The sequence below is a fragment of the Mesoplodon bidens genome (assembly GCF_964165515.1).
Source record: "Mesoplodon bidens genome assembly, chromosome: 6".
In the NCBI taxonomy this organism is placed as follows: domain Eukaryota; kingdom Metazoa; phylum Chordata; class Mammalia; order Artiodactyla; family Ziphiidae; genus Mesoplodon; species Mesoplodon bidens.
The window spans coordinates 74,859,462-74,879,322 of record NC_138162.1 but is presented as its reverse complement, the minus strand read 5'-3'; the positions used below and the strand labels follow the sequence as shown (position 1 = coordinate 74,879,322).

Here is a 19,861-nt window from a genome sequence, read left to right as displayed (position 1 = left end):
GCCTAGGTGTTCAGATCCGGCAGGCTGGGCTGGGCTGGGCTGGGCTGGGCTGCCCAGGGCCCGAGGAGGGACAGCTCTGAGGGCGATGCTGTGGACCCCAGGTCTGTGGTCCGGGCCGGTCTCTCTACAACAGTGCAGAGCACGTGATCCATCTACCAGTGGCAGTGAGCAGGCTGGGGACCTTACCACAACCAGGAGGGAAAAGCAAGGGTCCACTTCCTCCAGCCATGCTGAAACAGAATGAGAGGAGGCGGTCTTGGGGCTACAGGTCCTGGCACACTACGGAGAGTGAAGACGCCTCCCAGGCAGTGGGCAGCCAGCAACGCAGGAGCATCTGCTCCTTGGGGGCCCTCCCGGGTTCCCAGGCCAGCGTCCCACCGTGGACCGAGGGCAACTGTAGCTACTACATCGAGGAGGACACAGATACCGAGGAGGAGCAGCAGTGGACAGACGACCCGGCAGAGGAGGACCAGCAGCCAGGAGAGGCCACCACCGACCAAGACGAAGGCGGCACCGACGCTCCGGTGGTGTCGTCCACTCTGAAAGTGAACGTGGGCGGCCACAGCTACCACCTGGAGTACGCCGAGCTGGCCAGCTACCCCAAGACGCGCCTGGGCCGCCTGGCCACCTCCACCAGCCGCAGCCGCCAGCTGCGCCTGTGCGACGATTATGAGGCGCAGACGGACGAATACTTCTTCGACCGCGACCCGGAGATCTTCCAGCTCATCTACAACTTCTACGCATCCGGGGTGCTGCTGGTGCGCGACGAGCTGTGCCCGCGCTGCTTCCTGGAGGAACTGGGTTACTGGGGCGTACGGCTCAAGTACACGCCGCGCTGCTGCCTCATCTGCTTCGAGGAGAGGCGCGACGAGCTGAGCGAGCAGCTCAAGATCCAGCGCGAGCTGCGCGCCCAGGCACAGGCCGAGGAGGCCGAGGAGCTCTTCCGAGACATGCGCTTCTATGGGCCGCAGCGGCGCCGCCTCTGGAACCTCATGGAGAAGCCCTTCTCGTCGGTGGCCGCCAAGGCCATCGGGGTGGCCTCCAGCCTCTTCGTGCTCATCTCCGTCGTGGCGCTGGTGCTCAACACGGTGGAGGAGATGCAGCAGCAGGCGGAGCAGGGTGCAGGCGGTGGCAACCTGCGGCCCTTTCTGGAGCACGTGGAGATGCTATGCATGGCTTTCTTCACGCTCGAGTTCCTGCTGCGCCTGGCCTCCACGCCCGACCTGCGGCGCTTCGCGCGGAGCGCCCTCAACCTGGTGGACCTGGTGGCCATCCTGCCACTCTACCTGCAGCTGCTGCTCGAGTGTTTCACGAGCGAGGACCAGGTGCGCTGCAAGGGCTCACCGCACGAGCATGAACTCGAGACCATGGACCGCGTGGGCCAGGTGCTGCGCGTCATGCGCCTCCTGCGCATCTTCCGCATCCTCAAGCTGGCGCGCCACTCCACCGGCCTGCGCGCCTTCGGCTTCACGCTGCGCCAGTGCTACCAGCAGGTGGGCTGCCTGCTGCTCTTCATCACCATGGGCATCTTCACCTTCTCTGCGGCCGTCTACTCCGTGGAGCACGACGTGCGTGGAACCAACTTCACCAGCATCCCCCACGCCTGGTGGTGGGCCGCGGTGAGCCCCACGGCCCGTGGGCTTTCCCACCCACTTCCCCAGCCCAACAGACGCTGCTCCTCCCCTTCCTGGGTCATGCCACCTGCCTTGCTTTGTTCCCTCGTCTTTGCCCTGCCTTGTTTAACGGCCATTGCTTTCTCCATTCCTTCGATGTCCCCAGCTTCAACAAAAGATAAAAACAACAAAACAGAAAAAGCAAAGCAAAACAAAAAAAATGGGTGGGTGCTAAAGGGTTGGAAAGACATAGTCCAGTAAGAAAGACGTAGTCCAAGAAATTTGGTGTGGTCCTAGTTATCTCCAAATCTAGATTTAGTCTTAATACCCCTGAGAGGCTGATTTTAAGGAACAGTCATTGTTCACGTTCGTGGGAAGATTCATCTTCGTCATTCTTGTTATTTGTCCCTTACTGAACACCTATTGTCCTAAGTGGTTTATAAAGTGTATCTTATTTCGGCATCACAACCATGTGTGGTGGTTAGGATCACTATTTTTTTAAGAGGAAAATTTTCCTTCAAATTTTGAAGGAAGCCGTCCATGTATGCAGGGAAGGAAATGAGACTTGGCTGAAGAGCGTCAGCCCTCACTGAAATCCCACTGGTTCTAGCTAAATCTGAGCAGCTAACACTGAAACTTGCTCCAATGCCACAAAAATTCTTTCAGGACATGGCATTATTGCCCCATTTTACAGCTAGAGGCATTGAGGTGCAGATAATTTGAGTTATAATAACAATTTAGACTCACAGCTAAAGGTAGTAACGTGAGGACTGGAACCCAAGCCTGTCCAGTTGCAAAATGCATGCCCTTTCCACAGCCCAGCACTGCCTCTTTCAAGCTTTAGTTTTTCTGCATGCCTTGCTTAATTTGCACTTAGTATATTAGTTATTTTTGTCATATTCTTTGATGTTCGCCTTTTATAATAATTTATGCCATTTACTCAAATATCTGTGTTTCTGATATGCTAGACTAAATCCTTGGAAAATCCCCGAATCCCTGGAAATGCTGACTGGGTCTTCTAAGATCAATGAACACGCTGACATATGTGCATAGGAAAGAACTGGGTGTGTGCTTTCCTTATTTTCTTTAAACAGATTGTTTGTAATGCCTTTAAAGACATTAAGCAAATAGAACCAGTTTTTCCTATATTAGAAAGTGGATATTTTCAACACTAACATTGGATATGTTAGAACCCACAGTCTGGAGTTCTGATATGAACCTACCCAGGGCTCCTACTAATAGTGTAGTATAGTGGAATGGAAGATTTAGATTTAGATTCTAGCCCCAGATCAGCTAATAATTAACTGTGATCCTACATGATTAACTGTGAAACCTCACTCCCTAACTCCCTGTCCTCAGTTTCTTCATCTCAAAAGGGGAGGGTGTAGAGCTCTACAACTCAGTGAGTCTTGCTTCCCTGGAAAGCAGAGCTCTCATATGTACAACAAGATTTGTGAGCTTTCTTCAGTGACGGGATGATATTAGGCTCTTCCAAACGAGCTGGCCAAATGCCGCTCCTCTGATCGTATTCCAAATGACAAAAGGTCATCCACATAGTAGATAAATCATGTGTACAGGCGGGGCTGATGAAGGATGATTTGTCCCCAGCAAAGGACATTTACTTTGGAGGTAAGTAATGCAAGGAGGGAAAAGAGAAAATCCACAGGCTGATGATATAATACCAAGTTTTTAGAGAGTCAAGTTTCCATTCGTCCAAATATCTTAGAAGGCTAGTGTTTGTAAGCTACACCTAGTGAACTCTTGGATACTATATTTTGAATACACAAAACGTTTTCTACCTTTTGTATATTAATATAAAATTTTTGATAAGAATTATATTCCTAATAATGGATTTTTCCTTTTTAAAAAAATTCCTGAAGTGAATGCCTAGTGATCCCCTTTAATTTCTTGATGTGTTTATTGTTTAATAACATTTAAATTTTCGAATTATACCCTTTTTAATATTAACAAAAATTATCTTACTCAAGGTCACTGTTTTCTATAGACTTTACAATAAAACTTGAATCACCATTCAGTTTCTATCCATAACAAATTTTACTAATTATTGCTTTTACCAATGTGAATTTTCTTTTGTAGCTATTAGCTCTATCAGGCACTATTTTCACAGGCCAAAATTTACACATGTCAACCTACCATTTACCAACCTTAACCTTTACCAATGACCTTTATCCATTTTATTCTCTGAGAATTATACATACTATTAAAAATCATTATGGATTAAAGACTGATAACTTGTGTTCGTTTCTAAACTAACCTATGAAAACAATAGGAGCAACTCCCCTTGAACATTTGAGGACTGCTCTATTCCCCAGGACCAATATACTATTAACCCAATTCTTCTATATACTTCTTACGACATTGTATATTGTGTAGTAAGGGCCCTTATTTTCAATATAGCAAAGAGAAAAGAAGATGCCAAGTAAAAAGATGCAAAATATTAGGACCAATTCTTCACAAAAATCCATCTTCTTCATTCATTGAGCAAGATTTTTTTTTAACATCTTTATTGGAGTATAATTGCTTTACAATGTTGTGTTAGTTTCTGCTGTATAACAAAGTGAATCAACTATAAGTATACATATATCCCCATATCCCTTCCCTCTTGCCTCTCCTCCCCACCCTCCCTATCCCACCCCTCTAGGTGGACACAAAGCACCTAGCTGATCTCCCTGTGCTATGCGGCTTCTTCCCACTAGCTATCTATTTGGTAGTGTATATATGTCCATGCCACTCTCTCACTTCCTCCCAGCTTACCCTTCCACCCCTCCGTGTCCTCAAGTCCAATCTCTACGTCTGCATCTTTATACCTGTCTTGCCCCTAGGTTCTTCAGAACCATTTTTTTTAAGACTCCATATATGTGTGTTAGCATACGGTATTTGTTTTTCTCTTCCTGACTTACTTCACTATGTATGACAGACTCTAGGTCCATCCACCTCACTACAAATAACTCAATTCATTTCTTTTTATGGCTGAGAAATATTCCATTGTATATATGTGCCACATCTTCTTTATCCATTCATCTGTCAGTGGACACTTAGGTTGCTTCCATGTCCTGGCTATTGTAAATAGAACTGCAATGGACATTGTGGTACATGACTCTTTTTGAATTATGGTTTTCTCAGGGTATATGCCCAGTAGTGGGTTTGCTGGGTCGTATAGTAGTTCTATTTTTACTTTTTTAAGGAAACTCCGTACTGTTCTCAATAGTGGCTGTATCAATTTACATTCCCACCAACAGTGCAAGAGGGTTCCCTTTTCTCCACACCCTCTCCAGCATTTATTGTTTGTAGATTTTTTGATGATGGCCATTCTGACCAGTGTGAGGTGATACCTCATTGTAGTTTTGATTTGCATTTCTCTAATGATCAGTGATGTTGAGCATCCTTTCATGTGTTTGTTGGCAATCTGTATATCTTCTTTGGAGAAATGTCTGTTTAGGTCTTCTGCCCATTTTTGGATGGGATTTTTTTTTTTTTTTGAAATTGAGCTGCATGAGCTGCTTGTATATTTTGGAGATTAATCCTTTACCAGTTGCTTCATTGGCAAATATTTTCTCCCATTCTGAGGGCTGTCTTTTCATCTGTTTTATAGTTGCCTTTGCTGTGAAAAAGCTTTTAAGTTTCATTAGGTCCCCTTTGTTTATTTTTGTTTTTACTTCCATTTCTCTAGGAGGTGGGTCAAAAAGGATCTTGCTGTGATTTATGTCATGAGTGTTCTGCCTATGTTTTCCTCTAAGAGTTTTATAGTGTCTGGCCTTACATTTAGGTGTTTAATCCATTTTGAGTTTACTTTTGTGTATGGTGTTAGGGAGTGTTCTGATTTCATCCTTTTACATGTAGCTGTCCAGTTTTCCCAGCACCACTTACTGAAGAGGCTATCTTTTCTCCATTGTATACTCTTGCCTCCTTTATCAAAGATAAGGTGACCATATGTGCATGGGTTTATCTCTGGGCTTTCTATCCTGTTCCATTGATCTATATTTCTGTTTTTGTGCCAGTACCATACTGTCTTGATTACTTAACTTTATACTATAGTCTGAAGTCAGGGAGCCTGATTCCTCCAGCTCCATTTTTCGTTCTCAAGATTGCTTTGGCTATTCGGGGTCTTTTGTGTTTCCATACAAATTGTAAAATTTTTTGTTCTAGTTCTGTGAAAAATGCCTTTGGTAGTTTGATAGGGATTGCATTGAATCTGTAGATTGCTTTGGGTAGTAGAGTCATTTTCACAATGTTGATTCTTCCAATCCAAGAACATGGTATATCTCTCCACCTGTTTGTATCATCTTTAATTTCTTTCATCAGTATCTTGCAGTTTTCTGCATACAGGTCTTTTGTCTCCTTAGGTAGGTATATTCCTAGGTATTTTATTCCTTTTGTTGCATTGGTAAATGAGAGTGTTTCCTTAATTTCTCTTTCAGATGTTTCATCATTAGTGTATAGTAATGCAAGAGATTTCTGTGCATTAATTTTGTATCCTGCTACTTTACCAAATTCATTGATTAGCTCTAGTAGTTTTCTGGTAGCATCTTTAGGATTCTCTATGTATAGTATCATGTCATCTGCAAACAGTGACAGTTTTACTTCTTCTTTTTTGATTTGGATTCCTTTTATTTCTTCTTCTCTGACTGCTGTGGCTAAAAGTTCCCAAACTATGTTGAATAATCATGGGTGACAGTGAGCAACCTTGTCTTGTTCCTGATCTTAGAGGAAATGGTTTCAGTTTTCACCATTGAGAATGATGTTGGCTGTGGGTTTGTCATATGTGACCTTTATTATGTTGAGGTAGGTTCCCTCTATGCCTACTTTCTGGAGAATTTTTATCATAAATGGGTGTTGAATTTTGTCAAAAGCTTTCTCTGCATCTATTGAGATGATCATATGATCTTTATTCTTCAGTTTGTTAATATGGTGTATCACATTGATTGATCTGCATATATTGAAGAACCTTTGCATTCCTGGGATTAACCTCATTTGATCATGCTGTATGATCCTTTTAATGTGCTGTTGGATTCTGTTTGCTGGTATTTTGTTGAGGATCTTTGCATCTATGTTCATCAGTGATATTGGCCAGTAGTTTTCTTTCTTTGTGACATCTTTGTCTGGTTTTGGTAGCCTCATAGAATGAATATGGGAGTGTTCCTCCCTCTGCTATATTTTGGAAGAGTTTGAGAAGGATAGGTGTTAGCTCTTCTCTAAATGTTTGATAGAATTCACCTGTGAAGCCATCTGGTCCTGGGCTTTTTTTTTGTTGGAAGATTTCTAATCACAGTTTCAATTTCAGTGCTTGTGATTGGTCTGTTTATATTTTCTATTTCTTCCTGGTTCAGTCTCAGAAGGTTGTGCTTTTCTAAGAATTTGTCCATTTTTTCCAGGTTGTCCATTTCATTGGCATATAGTTGCTTGTAGTAATCTCTCATGATCTTTTGTATTTCTGCAGTGTCAGTTGTTACTTCTCCTTTTTCATTTCTAATTCTGTTGATTAGAGTCTTCTCCCTCTTTTTCTTGATGAGTCTGGCTAATGGTTTATCAATTTTGTTTATCTTCTCAAAGAACCAGCGTTAATTTTATTGACCTTTGCTATAATTTCCTTCATTTCTTTTTCATTTATTTCTGATCTGATCTTATTGATTTCTTTCCTTCTGCTAACTTCGGGGTTTTATTTGTTCTTCTTTCTCTAATTGCTTTAGGTGTAAGGTTAGGTTGTTTATTTGAGATTCTTGTTTCTTGAGGTAGGATTGTATTGCTATAAACTTCCCTCTTAGAACTGGTTCTGCTGCATCCTGTAGGTTTTGGGTCATCGTGTTTTCATTGTCATTTGCTTCTAGGTATTTTTTGATTTCCTCTTTGATTTCTTCAGTGATCACTTCGTTATTTAGCAGCGTACTGTTTAGCCTCCATATGTTTGTATTTTTTACAGTTTTTTTCCCTGTAATTGATATCTAGTCTCATAGTGTTGTGGTCAGAAAAGATACTTGATATGATTTCAATTTTCTTAAATTTACCAAGGCTTGATTTGTGACCCAAGATATGATCTATCTTGGAGAATGTTCCATGAGCACTTGAGAACAAAGTGTATTCTGTTGTTTTTGGATGGAATGTCATATAACTATCAATTAAGTCCATCTTGTTTAATGCATCATTTAAAGCTTGTGTTTCCTTATTTATTTTCATTTTGGATGATGTCCATTGGGGAAAGTGGGGTATTAAAGTCATGTTACTGTCGTTTTCCCCTTTTATGGCTGTTAGCATTTCCCTTACGTATTGAGGGGCTCCTATGTTGGTTGCATAAATATTTACAATTGTTATATCTTCTTCTTGGATTGATCCCTTGATCATTCTGTAGTGTCCTTCTGTGTCTCTTGTAATAGTCTTTATTTTAAAGTCTATTTTGTTTAATATGAGAATTGCTACTCCAGCTTTCTTTTGATTTCCATTTGCATGGAATATCTTTTTCCATCCCCTCAGTTTCAGTCTGTATGTGTCCCTAGGTCTCAAGTGGGTCTCTTGTAGACATATATACAGGTCTTCTTTTTGTATGCATTCAGCCAGTCTATGTCTTTTGGTTGGAGCATTTAATCCATTTACATTTAAGGTAATTATCAATATGTATGTTCCTATTACCATTTTCTTAATTGTTTTGGGTTTGTTTTTGTAGGTCTTTTACTTCTCTTGTGTTTCCTGCCTATAAAAGTTTCTTTAGCATCTGTTGTAAGGCTGGTTTGGTGGTGCTGAATTCTCTTAGCTTTTGCTTGTCTGTAAAGGTTTCAATTTCTCTGTCGAATCTGAATGAGGTCCTCGCTGGGTAATCTTGGTTTTAGGTTTTTCCCTTTCATCACTTTAAATAGATCCTGCCACTCCCTTCTGGCTTTCAGAGTTTCTGCTGAAAGATCAGCTGTTAACCTTCTGGGGATTCCCTTGTATGTTACTTGTTGCTTTTCCCTTGCTGCTTTTAATATTTTTTTATTTAATTTTTGATAGTTTGATTAATATGTGTCTTGGCATGTTTCTCCTTGGATTTATCCTGTATGGGACTCCTGCACTTCCTGGACTTGGTTGACTATTTCCTTTCCCATATTAGGGAAGTTTTCAACCATAATCTCTTCAAATATTTTTTCAGTCCCTTTCTTTTTGTCTTCTTCTTCTGGGACCCCTATAATTCAAATGTTGGTGCATTTGTTTTTGTCCCAGAGGTCTCTGAGAATGTCCTCAATTCTTTTCATCCTTTTTTCTTTATTCTGCTCTGTGGTAATTATTTCCACTATTTTATCTTCCAGGTCACTTATCCATTTTTCTGCCTCAGTTATTCTGCTATTGATTCCTTCTAGAGAATTTTTAATTTCATTTATTGTGTTGTTCATCATTGCTTATTTTCTCTTTAGTTCTTCTAGGTCCTTGTTAAACATTTCTTGTTTTTTCTCCATTCTATTTCCAAGATTTGGATCATCTTTACTATCATTACTCTGAATTCTTTTTCAGGTAGACTGCTTATTTCCTCTTCTTTTGTTAGGTCTGGTGGGTTTTTATCTTGCTCCTTCATCTGCTGTGTGTTTTTCTGTCTTCTTATTTTGCTTAACTTACTGTGTTTGGAGTCTCCTTTTTGAAGGCTGCAGGTTTGTAGTTCCCATTGTTTTTGGTGTCTGCCCCCACTGGCTATGGTTGGTTCAGTGGGTTGTGTATGCTTCCTGGTGGAGGGAACTGGTGCCTGTGTTCTGGTGGATGAGGCTGGGTCTTGTCTTTCTGGTGGGCAGGACCGTGTCCAGTGGTGTGTTTTGGGGTGTCTGTGAACTTAGTATGATTTTAGGCAGCCTCTCTGCTAATGGGTGGGGTTGTGTTCCTGTCTTGCTAGTTGTTTGGCATGGGGTGTTCAGCACTGGAGGTGAGCAAGATTTTTTTTGAGCACTTAGTGTGCCAAGGAGTATTCTAAATACTAGGGATACCGAGTAATAAGGGAAAAAAAAAAAGGTGAAATTTTTTCCCTCATGGAGTTTACATCCTAATGGAGAAAGATAATAAATCATTTCAGATATGAGTGTGTCTTATATAGGATAATAGGACAGAGAGTGACCTGGGTGGCAGAATCTTCCTTTGATGGACTAGTGGAATAGTCAGAGAAGCCTTCTTGGAGAAGATGACATTGAATTAAATCTTGAATGATGAGAAGGAAGTCATCTAAATAGACGTGACCAAGCAGACATGAGAATCTGAGAAGTAGAATTCTAAAAGTAACTCTGATCCAATAGTCTCCAAGCATTTTATTTATCATACGTCTCATAATTTTAAAAAGTCTGAGCACACACCCATGATAAATATATGTTTAGTTAATCATAAGTTAGAAGCTATTTATTGCTATAATAACAATGCATCACAAACCACCCCAAAATTCAGTGGCTCGAAATGTCAAGCATCTATTTGCCTTGTGAGTTTGCAAGTCAGCAACTCAGACTGGTTTCAAGTACAAGGTTAGAAGAACCTTGGACTGGTGTTAGCTGCTCTCATCACAGTCTGATGGTCAGCTGGCTGACAGCTGGATGAAGAAGGAGACTAGGTCTTTCATCATGCAGCAGGCATGTATCCATGGCCGTGGCAAAGGGCAAGAGAGAGAGAGTGCAAGCCCAATCATGCAAGCACTGATAAGCTTCTGTTCATGGCACTTGCTCAACTCATTGGCCAGAGCGAGTCACAAGGCCAAACCCAGAGTCAAAGGGAAAAGCAGGTTAGCCTACTTACTGTAGGAAAGCACTGCAAAGTTATATGGCAAAGAGCTTGGATACAGGAAGATACAAAGAATTGGGTCCAGTAATACAATCATTCTACTGCATTAAGATATTACTGCTCAAATATATTATGTGTATCAGAAAACATACACTCACACATTGAAAATGTAAAGAGGTAAAGAAAAACAGGATTGATATTTTCTTGCCCCATGCTAGTGCTGTAGCCCTTGTGGTATATTCACCCACATTAGGGACAGGTTCTCTAATCCCTCCCTCCATGTGTTTTTAGTACTCTCAGACAACCCCAAAATCTGACTTGTTTTTAATAATCTCACCTCTATCTATGCCAAGGATCCTGCAACCTTCCTCTGTAAATCAACTCAGAGTTTTAAGAGAAACACAGTCATTTTCATTATTGTGAATTCTCCTACAGCTGCAGAACAAATCCCTCATGGACACTCATGTCTGCAAATGCTCATGCATTAGGATATAAGATAGACCCATCCTACTCATCTGTCAAATGGAGGTTATTTGTAAGCACTAATGTAATAGGAAACATATGTAAAAACGCTAGCCTGTACTCTATCCTCAGTAAATAGAAGCTACCATATCTGACTAGTTGATAGCCTTTATCACATGGAAGCAATAACCTTTGCTTCCAGATTCATTTTTGGGAAAAGAAAACAGAAGTGATTCCTTCTCTCCTGGGGAAAAGAGAGAGGCTGTAAGGTGCACAAAAGGGTCAGCTGTTCTATCTTGGGAGAGTTTCTGAGTGTCCAAATAAACAGGCCCATGCCTGGAGCAGCTCCAGCCATGTTAGGACCCTCCGGGTTGCCTGGGTGTGGGAAATGTTCGGCATAGCTCAACAAGAACAATTAGCTCTATGATGAAGCCGTAAGCTTTGGCCTCTGTTGTGGCTATGTTTTTAAGGAGAAAAGGACAATTGGGCTGTTCAACAGACCATTTCCTTCTGAGCTTTCCAGAGCAAGTTAAAGCTGTAGAAACTAAATAGGAAACTATGTCATGAACTCATTCCTTCAAAAATTAATGAAAACTATCTCTAGCTGAAGCATCAGATAGTTGTAGCCCAGAGACCTTGTTTCTATCTTTGTTTTCCTCAAGTATGCTACCTTTTCCTTGCAAATAGGTGGCACTTAGAAGATCACTGAGATTTATTTTATTGTTATTGATTGCTTGCTTGCTTTGAGAAGACCCCTTTGGAAGGTGAATTGGGATAACAGAAAACAAAACGTGAGATATTTTAAACGGAAGGAATTTGATACAGGGAGATAGAAACATAGGCTGGAAGAGCAAAAAGGAGAAAGTGAGATAACCCAAAGATTGGTAACTGTAGGAAATAGTGTTGGCCCCAGAACTGGGGAGACAAATGGGAGAAGGTAGAGTTACTGGAACCTAGGTGTACAGAGAAGGAACTACTGTGTAGCTGTTGCCGGACCCCTAAGATGGCATCACGAGGCTGGTGCTGGGTGTGCTGAAAGATGCCTGAGCCATAGCTTTCTGCTGTTGTTGAAAGATGATGACAGAAACCAGAAGCAGGAAGAGAGACCCTAACTTCCTCATTCCATCTTCTAGTCTCCCAACCGTGTCTCTCATTGGCAGAGCCTAACCAGAAGACAGCAGGCAAGGAAATCTGAGAAATGTAGTTTTGCATCCTCCCAGCCGCTGAATTACAAGAAAAGAGCACAGAAGTGTATCGGGCTTAGGGCTGAGAGATAATGAGTAAATGTCTGGCACAGAAGGCATTGAAGTTCTCCTAGCTTCTTCAGAAATAGCACAGAAGCCATAAAAGGGGGCAAAGGCTCTTAGGCACTTTTATAACTTTTGATCTGGCAGACTCCTGATTTTGGGAGTCTTTTGTCTCCCCCTTTTGTCTCTCTAAACTCTTCCTGTTGGCCAATGTAACTTGAGTGGGACATGATAGAATTGTAGAGGGCAGGGAGAAGTAGCAAGTAAGCTGAGGATGTGGAGGGCATTGTCACTATTGTGTACCTTTCTAGGAATAGATCCCAAACTTGCCTTAGCTTCTGCACACCTCCCCCTTATTGTACAATTTATGTACATGTCAGAACTTTCATATACGGATGAGGCCGGTTGTTCTTTTCAAGGTGATTACCCATGACCTCATTCTAACAGTGCTTCCACTGATCAAAGCATTTTTTGAATTCCACTGAGGAATTATCTTCAGTGCCTGTGACATGTCCATTTATTAATACTTCTTTGTAGTGGGGCTAAATCTTTACTTTTTTGAAGGTGGATTCAATATTTTTAAATAGTCAAGACCCTTGAGTTGAAGACCGGCACCTAGAGTTAACCCTCAAGGGGGATAAGAACACTTGTTTCAAGGTCATGCCACTGAATCCTCTGTGCAGATTATAATCCCAGAGAGGAATTCCTAAAATATTTGTAGCAGCAGCAGCATGGGTAAGCTAAGTAGAGCCTTTGAAGCTAAATCCTTTAAAGGACAATATGCACTGAAGTATGTCATAATTTTAACCAGAAAATGTTAGTCGTTACCACCTCGAATTCTTTGGGAAAACTAAGAAGAGGTGTTAATTCTTTTGCAAAATCAGTTTTATTCCCTGAGATCATAATTCCCAGATGCAGGGATTACTGGGTGCTAAAATGTAATCTGTGCGCAGGTCATTATGAAGGAAACAAACATTCCTTGCTGAAGGAGAAATTCAAGTATAGTTATTCTAAAGTTTCAGAGAAAAACTGGATACTTGTTCTCCTTGTAACATTTAGTGGGTCAGGATTTGCTGATTAGTGGGTGAACTGCTAGGGAAAGGTTACATTCTGGCTTTCGGGGTCCAATGGCTAGGGAAAATGTGTAAATTTTCAACAGAATGGTAAGTTTCTAGTTTACAGAGTGGCTGGGCCAGTCAGTTTTTTCAGGATATTAAGATGGATTGCAGAAATTTCAGTCACATTTCCAAACCCCACTCCTGCTAATGTGAGAACTCACTCTGGGAGGTCACTTTGGTCCTTCTGGGACCTTCCATTTTTCATGCTCATTCAGGGAGAAATGGTTTGGCCTGTGGAACATGGAGAAAACATTTCCAAAGGCCAAGGAATCCAAAGTTCCTCTGGGGCCAAGAAGCAAGAAGCAGATCACCGGTTGAGTCAAACAGACAGTGCATAAATTAGCTATGCATTTTGAACAAATTCTTCAGAATCAGTCATACAGAGACTCATAGCAGAAGAGATCTTTTCTCTAAAAATAGAGATCCAAGACATACAAAAATATTTAGACCATATTATGCACATCAAATATTTAATCTTCCTTCAGCCAGTTCTCTTTGCTTTTGACTTTTTGCTCAAAGTTCAGCCAAAAAAAAGAAATTGGGGTTGGGAGAGAAGAAAAGCCAGTGTGGGGACTGAGCAGAAGTTTAAATTAGGTACTTTGTCTCAATTCCTTTCCTTCCTCTGTATCCTCCTATCTCCAACCCTCCCCCCAATCCTGGACCCTTGAGGGGCTGGTTTACACCAAAGCCTCTGCTTTGGCCTTTCATGGATGCTTCCTGTTCTGAAACTACCCCTTCCTGTCACTCGCTCTTATATCCAGACTCCCTTTAGGCCTCCTCCAGGGAAAGTCAACTGACTAAACATTCACACAGAGGTGCGAGTGACAGGGTTAGTGACAAATGAAAGCTGTTCACACACCTGGACAGAGATCTGACTCGGGTTCTTTTACTTTCAGCGTGGCCAGTGACAAGAAATACACACACACACACACACACACACACAGAGCAAGCTTTTTTTTTTTTTTTAAGATTAGCCCACAGTCTTATTTTATCACTGCCTCTCATGGCCCTGTGGTCGAGAAGGTGGGAAAAGCAGATTCTCTACTGGAGACAGAGTGTCCCCCCCAGTCTCCCTCACACAGCATTCGCAGGAGCCAGGGAAGAGCTTCTTTCCACAGCCCGCTGGTCTAACAAGCACAAGAACTAACATTATCCCTCACACACCCTGTGTGGCTCCTTCAATTCTTGTAACAGTCCTATGAGGTGAGCACTATTATTCTCTCTACGTTTCAAAAGTAAAAACTGAGGCAGAGAGAATTTAGGCGACTTGCCCAAATCCCACAGCTGGGAAGCAGGTTGAGACCCACGTGGCCTAGTGCCACACCTGCTTCCTTAACTTAGTCGACACCCTCCTGCCTCTGTTAGATGCTGCCTTGTGTTTTTCCACTTTGAGAAAGGCAGCCCAGCCCTCAACAGTTCTCTCCCCGGAGACGGAGTAGTGAGAGGTAGTGTGCCACCCACCCCAAGAGGAGAGGTGCAACCTTCCCCTTTTTAAGGGCTGGATGGAGCTCTGGTTCTTATCAGCTCCACCAGGTTTGCCCAGCTGGCCCACTTCTCCATTTCATTCTAACTAATCAATCATACTTACTCTAAGTTCAAATTAATCCTTACATCATCGAAACAAAAATGTTTATATTTCTAAGTTAAAGGCTGTCTTTGTACAGATCAACAGGGTGACTGTATATTTTATAAAAGCATATGCTGGAAGATTGTGCGACGACACAAATCGATGAAGCCAATGTTGCCCTCTGGAGTTGTGCGATGCACAATTTTTTCAACTGTAATCAATAGCCCTGCCTAAAAGGCTTCTAGTAATTTTGCCAAGAGTCTGGGGACCAAAGGGAGTCTCAGGACATGAGGCATAAAAAACAGGTTCCGAGAGATTTTTCTGGGTTTTCTCCGGCTACATCGACTGATAACTAGTCCCGTGGGTATCTGCATTTTAAAACAGAAGCTTGTTAACCTAAATAAATCTCTAATTAGTGGAATTTGAAGCAGTGTGACAAGTGTGATGGGGAGACTTTCATGCAGGGTGAACATATTTTTGGTCGGTGACGTCTTACAAAAATCCCTTCGCAAAATAATGAGTGTGTTTCTCCAGACATTTGCAATTAAAGCACCTTCCTATAAAATATCTCATTTGAACTGCATAACAACTCTGAGAACGATTACAATTGTCTCTATTTTAAGGATGAGAGAAGGACCACAGAGGAGGTTGCTTAATGCTTTTTGCGTGCCTGACAAAGTGTGTGTGAAGTGCTTTGTAATCATTTTCTTATTTAGTCTTCACAAGAATCCTGAGAGTTAGTTATTATCCTCCTGTTTTAGATGCAGGAACCAAGGCTTAGAGACTCTGAATGTTTTGCCCAAGGTCACTCAGCTGGCAAGGGTCAGAGTCAGGACTTGAACCAGGTCTGACTGGTTCTAAGCCCAAGCTCTTTCCCGTACGTGTATCATGTAGGCAAATCCAGGGACTCTGTCCTAAATTTGGCCCCAGCTGAAGGGAGGCAAAGACCTACATTTATTGAGCCTATTCTACACCAGGAACGTCACACACGTTATTCTTCTGTGCCCTTCACAACAACCCTTTAAAGTAGATATAACTCCCCTGTATGGTAAGTAAGAAAATTGATAAGTGATAGGGTTTAAACCCAAGCCTTTCAGCTCCAAAGCTTATCTTCTTTCCATGCCCCAGGTCTTGCAGGCCACCTTTCCAGTACCTCCTAAAGCTGACTCCGTGTGAGGAGCTGTTATACAACCACGTGCACCTTCAGCGGGACGGAAGACACCTCTCCCTGCCTGGTTCTCTCCCTTTCTTCTCCTCGCTCTCGATGCTGACAATTCCACTCTACTTTCCTTCCCTCACAGGTGAGCATCTCCACGGTGGGCTATGGAGACATGTACCCAGAGACTCACCTGGGCCGGCTTTTTGCCTTCCTCTGCATTGCTTTCGGGATCATCCTCAACGGGATGCCCATTTCCATCCTCTACAACAAATTCTCCGATTACTACAGCAAGCTCAAGGCTTACGAGTACACCGCCATACGAAGGGAAAGGGGCAATGTGGAGTTCATGCAGAGAGCCAGAAAGAAGATAGCTGAGTGCTTGGCTGGAAACAACCCACAGCCCAACCCAAGGCAAAATAATTAAGATTTGTTAGGATGTGCGGCTGGTCGATGCCATGAATTTCAAGGCTTCCTTCCTCCTTCCTTTTTTTCATTATCAGGATTACCAGTGAAAGGACACGTGAAGCAGACGTACACAAAAGGCATTCAGTTCACAAAAATCTACCTCTAGAAATGTTCATTTTGGCCCAAACTCAGACTGCCTCATGTTACTCTGTAACTAACAGTGTTGTGTAAGATACTGACCTTCCCGATGACATTGATATTGAAACCTCCTTGAGAGAAGCAACAGTGAAGATTTCTCTTGCAGCTTCTCATGGCTTTTCAATAGATATTTTCGGACTTGAGCTGACTTGAGAAGAATTTCCCTGATTGAAAGAAAAAAGCATTCTTAATTGTCTAGAGAGAGGGAGTGTTGCAGCAGAAACTATATGAGCTTTGGAGTTAGACCAACCTCAATCCGAAGCTCAGATCTACCAGCTGTTCAACTTGGGGCAAGTTACTTTTAACTGTCTGAGCCTCAGTTTCTTCAACTTTAAATTATACTTTAAAAGCCTTCCTAGTAATATGAGCATGGGGATTGGAGATACTACTTGTAAATGCTCAATAAATGGTAGCTGCTAAAATTGTCTGAGTAGGTATTGTGTAGTAGATTCTTGACTGGTTGTTCTCATTCAAGGGAGGTTTTGTCCACCCCTCCCCCACTTGCCCCAGGACATTTGGCAATGCCTAGAGATGGTTTGTTTGTTTTGTTTTGTTTTGTTTTTTTTCTAGAGATGGTTTTGATTGTCACCACTGTGACAGAGGATGAGAGGGGCTACTGGCACTAGTAGGCAGAGGCCTGGGTTACTACTAAGCATGCTCAGGACAGCCCTATCACAAAGAATTATCTGACCCAGAATGTCAGCAGTGACAAAGTTGAGAAACCCTGGTCTAGCCATAATGTGGGTGCCCCCAGACTTGACTGTGACGCATGCCCGAGGGTGTTAGTCCCCCTTCCTAGACAGGAGTCCCTACATGTCCTCACCTCTCAGAGCCTCCTTTTTCTCTCCTTTCCATGAAAAAACAAAAGCAAACCAAAAACAAAAAAACAAAAAACACTGCCTTTTGGACAGCTGTTCTGGGCTAAGCACTGAACGAAAGGAATTAAATGGACATGGCCCTCTGCTCTGGGCACCATCTGTGGGTCAGAAAACCAATTCCTACAGGTTCTTCCTCTCCCTGCCCCCATCTCCTATTAATTCCTTCCTTCTTCCATAAGACTTGGAAAGCGAAATCCTGGGATTTAAAGGCACTTCTGAACTGAACAAACAGAGGTTGCCCCTGTAACTAGGGGCTTGCCATGCCAACTGTCAATGTGTCTCAGGGCAAATTTGTCTCAGGGCATGATTGGATCTCCAATTGAATCGTAAAAATAAGAGTAATCATTTTGTGCGTTCTTACACTGACAGGCACTATGGGCTGCACTTTAGAATATGTAACTCCATTTACTCCTTCATCTATCCCTAAATAAATTATCATATTCCTTTTTTATTTAGGAAGAAATAGGCTCAGAGGAGTTCAGTAATTAGGCCAAGTTCACACAACCAGTAAACGGTAGGACCGAGCTTTGAGCCCAGGTCTGTCTGATCCCTAAAGCTCTTGCTCGAAATCTAAACTTTTGGCTCTCAGACAGCATCAGGGTTTGTTAAACACAGAGTGCCTGGCCCCACCCCCAGACTGGCTGATTCAGGAGGTACAGGTGGGGCCCAAGGATGTGCCTTTCTACTAAGTACCAGGTGATGCTGCTGCTGCGGGTCCATGGACCACATTTTGAGAACTATAGTCTAAATCACTTCACTGTGTCCCTCCCACCAGGAGCTCTGAATATGAAAGTAGGGTGCGCCTGGTGAGAACTAGATCTAGATCTCCTGATCTCCTAAGTCCTAAGCATCCTTAACATCGTTATAAATGATCTGGTACCTAAAGGATGGACAGAAGCCCTACTGTTGGAAGGCAGCTAGATAAAATAGGATGCCCAGGTAAATCTGAATTTCAGATAAATCACAAATAATTTTTAGTAGAAGTATGTTCCAAATATTGCATGGTATATACTTCTACTAAAAAGTCATCTATTGTTTATCTGCAATTCAAATTTAAGTGGGTGTCCAGTAGCTTCATTTGCTAAATCCAGCAACACTATACTATTGTTTTTCAGAGACAAATGATACTCACATGGATGGAACTCACCCCCAAGTCCTAAACCCCACCCAAACATCAGGCCCCTCAGCCACGGGGACTTCTCTCCCCTCTTGCCAAATAAGAGAGGGAGGAATTTCAAATCAGGCTCCTTGGCAGAAACAATCATGAAAACAGAGTTACAGCATGCAGGAGATCTGGAGCACAGCTTACGGAACCATGTGACCTTCTCAGTGCAGCAGCCAACCCTTCCCTGGGAGGGGTTTGTTGATGAAATGCATCTTCTGGGGCTGTTGAGGACACAGGGAACAGGAAGGACCAGTGTCCATCACCCCTCCCTCTGCTCAAGACCCAGAGAAAATGACCCTGACCTCCTGAGCAAAATCGACTCCCTGAGAGACAGGGGTGGGAAGCAGTGGGGGGAAGGGCGGGGGAGGCCTTGGTGAGGAAGATGAACTTTTCCAGGTCCCTGGGAGGGCGTGTGGTCAATAGCAGTGGCCGGCTCCTTCCAGTCTTACTGGCCCATCTGCTCAGACAGCTGTGCTCTGCCTCCCGAGAGAGGCTGACAGAAAGGCGTTAAAACAAACAGACGTAGCATTTCCTGAGCCCGACTGTGCACCAGGCACAGAATCAACGTTATTTCACTTAATCCTTCAACAGCAAGAAGCAGGTTTCAAGGTGGTCACTTAAAGAGGCTTAGCCACACTGGCCTTGACAAGGTCTTTGGAACTGGGTTCGAAATCTGGCTCTGCCATTTACTATGAGGTTGAACCATATAAAATAGCTATTTTCTTAAAAAAAAAGAAAACAGATGAATATTGGCAGTTTCATACAGTAAAACCGAATAGTTGTGTGGTCACTTAATTTCTCTGAGCCTCAGTTTCTGCATTGTTAAAATGGAGAAAGTAATAGTGTCTTCCTTGGGGTTGCGGTAGTAATTAAATGACAATGTATTTAAAAGCCTTAGCACACTATTTGGCACATATTAAGAACTAAATAAATGTGGCTGCCATTATCATCAGCGTTACTATTTTGCTGGATGTATAGAAAAATTGTACAAGCCCGGAGAGGGTCATGTACCATTGGGGAGAGGATTCTGTGGATGAAGACAGTTTCTGAATCCTTTTGCCAGCCCCCTAGCCATCAGGGCTGTGCACAAGAATCCAGACCAGTCTCTCCAATAAAACTGTCTGTGATGATGGAAACATTATGCACTAGTACAGTAACCACCAGCCATGTGTGGCTACTGAGCACTTGAAATGTGGCTAGTGTGACTCAGGACATAAATTTTTTATTTTATTTAGTTTAGTATAGTTAACTTGTATTATTATATTAGTTTCAGGTGTGCAACATAATTCAATATTTTTATAGATATACTTCATACA

At 42.6% G+C, this 19,861-nt stretch overlaps 1 protein-coding gene across 1 annotated transcript; it reads left to right on the top strand.

Moving 5' to 3' along the window:
* Nucleotides 1–227: 227 nt before the first annotated feature.
* Nucleotides 228–16,323, top strand: KCNV2 (potassium voltage-gated channel modifier subfamily V member 2; the record flags this gene model as incomplete). Its single annotated transcript, XM_081237534.1, has 2 exons — nt 228–1,619; nt 16,042–16,323. The coding sequence occupies 2 exons, from the start codon at nt 228–230 to the stop codon at nt 16,321–16,323; spliced, it is 1,674 nt and encodes a 557-aa protein (XP_081093660.1).
* Between the last annotated feature and the right edge of the window lie 3,538 nt (nt 16,324–19,861).